The 6,570-nt window shown below is 37.3% G+C and overlaps 2 protein-coding genes across 2 annotated transcripts; both read right to left on the bottom strand.

The window, feature by feature from the left end:
* Positions 1 to 690: 690 nt before the first annotated feature.
* Positions 691 to 3,123, bottom strand: LOC119613850 (the record flags this gene model as incomplete). The annotated part of the gene is made up of 1 exon (XM_037969917.1): positions 691 to 3,123. A coding segment is annotated over exon 1 (2,433 nt), but the record flags the coding sequence as incomplete, so codon positions are not given.
* A 20-nt stretch (positions 3,124 to 3,143) lies between these two features.
* LOC119613849 lies at positions 3,144 to 5,807 on the bottom strand. Its single transcript, XM_037969916.1, has one exon. The coding sequence runs from the start codon at positions 5,805 to 5,807 to the stop codon at positions 3,144 to 3,146; it is 2,664 nt and encodes an 887-aa protein (XP_037825844.1).
* Between the last annotated feature and the right edge of the window lie 763 nt (positions 5,808 to 6,570).

Raw genomic sequence — 6,570 nt, 5'->3', positions numbered from 1 at the left:
ATTACGCTACTAATAGTATTGTTAAGGCGTTGGGTATGTTTAATAAAACGTATTTTTCAGCAAATATTACTACAGCTAAAATCTGCAATTTTATTAAATTAATTCAGTTCAAATTACAGAATATATAATAATTATGTATACATACACTTGTGTTTAAATTAGGATTTACAATACCCTGTTGCTTAACAAATAATTTCTTTTTCACAAATTTATAATTCTCCAAACGTGGTTTAACAAATTTAACAGTTTAAGAAAAGAAAGATAATGCAAATATGAGAAATTATAAGTAAAAGGAATTAAGAAAAACAGGTGTTGTAAAGCGAAAAAATAAAGAAATGACATTTATAAGTAATGTAATTGTGGTGATTTTTAAATTTATAATAAGTTTAGATATACACCGCAACATATTCCCCCCCGTAAACTTTGTGCCTGGCGCAGGGTTTACCCTTTAACATCCAGTTTTGCTAGCTTTATTACAGGACGAGTAAGTAGACCACCTTTTGTTTTGACCACAGCGCTTCTTACGATTTTGTCTTTCCCTTGGTGAACATCAATAACTATACCCTTTGTCCACGTATTTCTCTTGGTATTTTCATCAACAATAATTACGACATCGTTTACTGCTATGGAATTTACCGAGTCCCCATACCACTTTGTGCGCCTAGCCAAACAAGGTAAAACTTCTCTTACCCATCGTTTCCAGAATCTATCGGCTAACATGCTGGTAATTCTGAAATTTTTACTCAAAGCTAATCCATTGCCATCAGGTATCACTCTTTCACGCATGCCGCTCGAAGAACCAATTAAAAAGTGATTAGGAGTAAGTGCGTCGGCTTCTGGTGATTCCAAGGGAACATAAGTTAATGGACGTGAATTCAAAATATTCTCTACGTCGGCTAGTGCCGATCTTAAGACTTCTTCGCGTAGACCATCTTCGGGCAAAATATCCATCAGAACAGATTTTATTGATCGCACCATCCTTTCCCACGAACCTCCCATGTGAGGTGAGGCTGGAGGTATGAAAACCCATTCAATCTCTGGATATTTCTGTTCTAGTTCATTAGTCGATATCTTCTCAATTTCTTCTTTTAAAAAGCGTGAAGCTCCACGAAAATTTGTTGCGTTATCAGAGAGAATACGCATAGGTACTCCACGACGACTCGTAAATTGTTTGAGAACCATTAAGAATGAATCAGTGGAAAGAGATGGTGCTATCTCTATATGCACTGCGCGTATTGTCATACAGGTGAATAGCACACCCCATCGCTTTTCCCTTCGCCTTCCAATAATAATATCAATGGGTCCAAAGTAATCAACCCCTGTAAAATGAAATGGTCTAGTAAAGGACGAAAGGCGTTCAATTGGTAGATCGCCCATTTTTGGTGTGCTTGGAACGGCTCTCTTTATTTTGCATAATTGACAGGCTTTTGACAGTGACCGTACCGCAGCTCTCAATCCTGAGATCCAAAATCTTTGACGAATTTCATTGACGATAATCTCATTGTGATGATGGTGGTACTTGCGATGGTAAAAATCAATAAATAAATACGTAATTCGATGCTTTTGAGGAAGAATTATGGGTCTTTTAACATCAATGGGTACATTCAATATAGCATCAATACGGCCTTTAATACGCAGAATCCCCAATTCGTCGAGATACGGTGAGATCTTGTAAAGATTACTTTTTGATGAAATGCTTTTATTTGACTTCAACGCTGAGATCTCTTCAAAGTACACCTCTTCTTGACAGGCTTTGAATATAAACAACTCCACCATGCTGATAGTTATATGTTTAATAAAAGGTTCAAATTCCATATTAAGACGTGATCCCATAATAACCTTTATATATTTAAATACTAGTCGTTGGCTGACACGAAATATTTCCCATTTGCTAAAGTTTTTTGGGTCTGGAACTATCGTTGACAAAGGAAACGTTGGTCCTTTGACTTCAATGCGATAAAGCTGTTCGCTATGCACCTCAGGGTGATTAGAAAATTCTGAAGTAGGCCACTCTGATTCATCGAAATTTAAAAAAGATGGCCCTAAAAACCAGCGTGTATTAAAATTCAAATTGGGAACGCTATTCCATTTTGTTCCATCATCTGCCACATTAAGGGCTGAGGGTACCCATCTCCACTGCTTAACATGTGAGCCTTCTAGTATTTCTCCTATACGTAACGACACAAATTGTTGAAACTTTCTAGCATCTGATCTTATCCAGTATAGAACATCTTTGGAATCGGACCAAAAGAATTTGCTATGTACTTTAATTGACATTTCATTAACAACAAAATTTGCTAACCGTAAACCAATTACTGCAGCCATAAGTTCGAGCTTGGGTATCGAAATGGGCTTTAGGGGCGCGACTCTGGTTTTTGAAGCCACAAGACTACATTTTACGCTACCTTCATACTCAATTCGCAAAAAGACCACGGCTGCGTATGCATCAATGCTAGCGTCAACAAAGGTGTGCAGTTGAACATTTTGAGAACTATTCAAAAATCTATGACACCTTGGAATACGAATATTGGGTATGCTTGGAATCATTTTTACCCAAGTCCACCATTTTTCACGTTCATGTTCGAATAGAGGTTCATCCCAATTAACTCCAGATCTCCAAATCTCTTGTAGGACAATTTTTGCATAAATAACGAAGTGACCTAATAGGCCTAGAGGGTCGAAAATAGTCATGATTACACGTAAGACGCTTCGTTTTGTTGGCATGATATCTTCGTCAAACACTTCAGGGCCAAATTTAACAAAAAACGTTAGTTCGTCAGTGGATGGTATCCACCACATGCCCAGTACCTTTTCAAATTTGCCTTCGGGATCTTCAAAACACTTTTTCACTTCCAAAGTTGGACATTCCAAAGCGTTTACAACACGTTTTGAGTTGGACAGCCAGTTGTGCATTTCAAATCCTCCATCACTATTAATTGTTCGTACAATCTTAGCCATTGAAATCATCTCGTCCTCTGAGTCAACGCTTTGAAGCCAATCGTCGACAAATGTGTTATTTAAAATAGCATTAACAGCCTCTGGAAATTCTGCCGCAAACCGTTCGGCATTTTTATTTTTAATGAAATTTGCAAGTGAGGGGGAACAAGAAGCGCCAAATGTCATGACGGTCATAACATATACATCTATTTTCCGAGACGTATCACCGTCACGCCATAAAAATTGCTGGGCACTTTGATCACCTTTGTAACACGAATCTGGTGAAACATTTCTCGAATGTCACCAGCAATAGCAATTGGCCTCTCACGAAAACGGAGAATTACGCCCAATAATGACTTCAATAAATCTGGGCCCTTCAAAAGCACGGAGTTTAAAGAAACATTTTCTACTGCAGCTGCGGCGTCCCAAACGATGCGAATTTTGTTTTTATTTTTATTTATCACTGTGAAAATTGGAATAAACCATGATTTACCACCATAAGAAATTTCATTTTTCTGTAACTTTCTAACATAGCCTTTTCGCTCATAGTCTTTTATTTTTTCAACCAAGAAGGATTTAAGTTTGTCATTTTTGTTAATTTTAGCCTCCAAGCAAAACAATCTACGACGAGCCATAGGTAATGAATCAGGCAAGCATATGGTTTCATATTTCCACAACAAACCGGTTTCCCAAGACCTTTTCTCAGCAATGTATTTTGTGGTAGACTCCATAATAGATTTAGCTCGTTCATCTTCTTTGGAACGAAGTGGATTAATATTTAATTTTATTCCTATTGAATCTAGAGAAAAATAATTTTGTATTAATTCATCCATGCGATCATACACATTACAAGGGCAAACATGCATTACTCTATTAGGAGAAGTAGAACCTGTATATTGGCGGCCGTAGACGCCCCAACCGATTCGGCATCTTATGGCAATTAATCCATCGTTTGCACTTTCTCTAATTTCCAATGGGACACAAAGTTTTGCATTATCCAGCCCTATTAGAAGTTTTGCTTTCACTGACGTGTATGACAAATTGGAAATATTTTTTAGGTGTTCGTTTTGAGCGATGTCCTCTTTTGTGAGTGTTTGTATAGGAAGGTCGAGATTGGAAATAGTTCGTACATTGTGTAAAGCCATTTTATTTGCGACCTGATCGCGCGGTGATATTTGCAAATATACCTTTTTTGAGCTTTCATCGGTTTGTGTTATATCACCCGTCCATTGCAAGCATAACTCTTCTGCAGGCCCATCCAAGCCTAACTCTAATGCAAGCTCGTTTTCGATTAAGGTGCACGATGAACCTTCATCAATTAGAGCAAACGTATTTAACGAATGAGTTTTCCCATAGAGTGTGACCGGAACATAACGAAACAGTGACTTATTTTCTTTTTTGTGAAATAAAACCGACGAGTTTTCGTTTGCACTTTGTTCTTGAGGCTTATTTTGATGTTGACCAAGATTCACATTATGCAAGAGAGGATTATGCGGCATTTTACAATTGTCCACGTCACATTGTTTTTTTGAGAAACAGCGTCGCAAGGAATGTTTTTTAAAGCAGCGCAGACATAGGTTACTTTCACGAATAAAATTCCACCTTTCATTTACGGATAAAGACAGAAATTCTGGACATTCAGCTAAACGGTGACTCTGAGAACATTTTAAACAAGAGATTGTAGCTATATAATTTTTAGTGTTTTTATCGACTGTATCATGTAAATGTAGACGCTCTTTCCCGGACCCTTTTGTTTCATCCATGTTTGTAGGTGTAAATGTAGTCACGTGGGATGCGCAAGTAGCTAAGTTATATAGCCATCCATCAAAAATGATAATGTCGACTCTTGGAAAAGAACAACGATATCGACCCCAATCTAATTTCAAATCACACGGCAATTTCTGAACTAAATCATCTAATAACATTGGATCATTAAGATAATCTCCAAGACCCATTGCCTGCATTGTTGTTCTGTAGTTTTGTACAGCAAGGGCAAGTTGTATAAGAGTATCCAATTTATCTTTTCGCACCGGTATGTGTTCTTTAAGTTTTATTTGCAAAGCATGGTGAATTATTTCTGGTCTTCCATATAACATGCGTAGAGTTTCAATAGCAAAGTTTACAGTTGCTGGCATCATCAGCTTGCCTCTCACAGCTTCTAAAGCCTGCCCCTTTAAACATTTTTGCAAACGTATCAGATTTTCTTGATCTGTAAATCCGCACCTCTCCGTCGACTGCACATAGTTGGTTATAAAAATTGGCCATTCCTCTGGATTGCCACAAAAATTTGGTAAATCTTTACTAATTGCTTGACGTGCTGCAACCTGCGACGTGGATAACGACACATCAGCTGTTAAGTTATTTGTATGTGATTGCAGAATAGTTGACGCAGGCATACTATTGTTATACATAAACGCCGGCGTCTGAAAAGAATTATTTTGTTGTAAAAACGACGGGTTGAATGCATTAGAAGAATGAGGAATTGAAGAATTAAAATAATTATGTGTTAATGGTATAGAGGAGAGACGAGGCACTGCATGCGTTTGTGTCGGATTAAACGAACCGTAAGGAAGTGTGAATGGATTTACATTTGTAGAGAGAAAACTTTGGTTCTGTCCATTGCTTATTGTATTATTAACATTAGAAACATGAGGATAGCCTGAATGGGAATTTATAGTGGGGCCGCTAAATTGAAAAGCTTTCACTGGATCAACATTTAAAATAGATGAGTTGTTATTCCTTACTATATTTTCCTGTTGGGAGCCAAACGTTGGGATACTTGATATGCCGTGAGTGCTCGATGTTTGCGCTTCATTTAAACCTTGAAAATTGTTTGTTGCCACAGTGTTTTTAAACGAAAGCGAAGACATGTGTGCAGCTAAATTTCACCTTGAGTTGCAACGCTTTCAGGCAAGTGAGCGTTTGTAGCGGCAAACGTGGAAGGCGCTTGTAAAGCGGCATGGTTTTCCTTAACAATCGATTTTCTTTTCGCAGGTTTGGCAATGAGACGAGCTCGTTTTGGTGGTTGTCGAGTTAAACCAGAGCGAGCGCGCGAAGGGGTGAAGGAGGAAGATTTTCTTACCTTTGTTTTCTGTTTGGCTAGGGACTGTGAAGCGTTTACCTCTGTATATGGATCGTCATCGATTTCACTAAGACCATCATTCTGCTTGCCTGGTTTCCTTGCAGCGTCACTTTCTCCTGTTGATCCAGCTGAAGGGTACAAACCTGAAGCAGTGAATGGGGTAGATGAGGTTGATTGATCTAGATTTGAATTTTTTTTCCATAATTAGGTTTATTAGGAATTATACAAAGTTTGAGGTTATATTGCGTAATCCACAAGTAAGACTTTACAAACAAGTATTTTAGAAATGTTAAGGCGTTGGGTATGTTTAATAAAACGTATTTTTCAGCAAATATTACTACAGCTAAAATCTGCAATTTTATTAAATTAATTCAGTTCAAATTACAGAATATATAATAATTATGTATACATACACTTGTGTTTAAATTAGGATTTACAATACCCTGTTGCTTAACAAATAATTTCTTTTTCACAAATTTATAATTCTCCAAACGTGGTTTAACAAATTTAACAGTTTAAGAAAAGAAAGATAATGCAAATATGAGAAATTA

This window comes from Lucilia sericata, unplaced genomic scaffold, assembly GCF_015586225.1.
Source record: "Lucilia sericata isolate MDLA Ls3-8-SP2 unplaced genomic scaffold, ASM1558622v1 Contig002367F_arrow, whole genome shotgun sequence".
Classification (NCBI taxonomy): domain Eukaryota; kingdom Metazoa; phylum Arthropoda; class Insecta; order Diptera; family Calliphoridae; genus Lucilia; species Lucilia sericata.
This window is presented reverse-complemented; position numbering and strand designations above follow the sequence as displayed.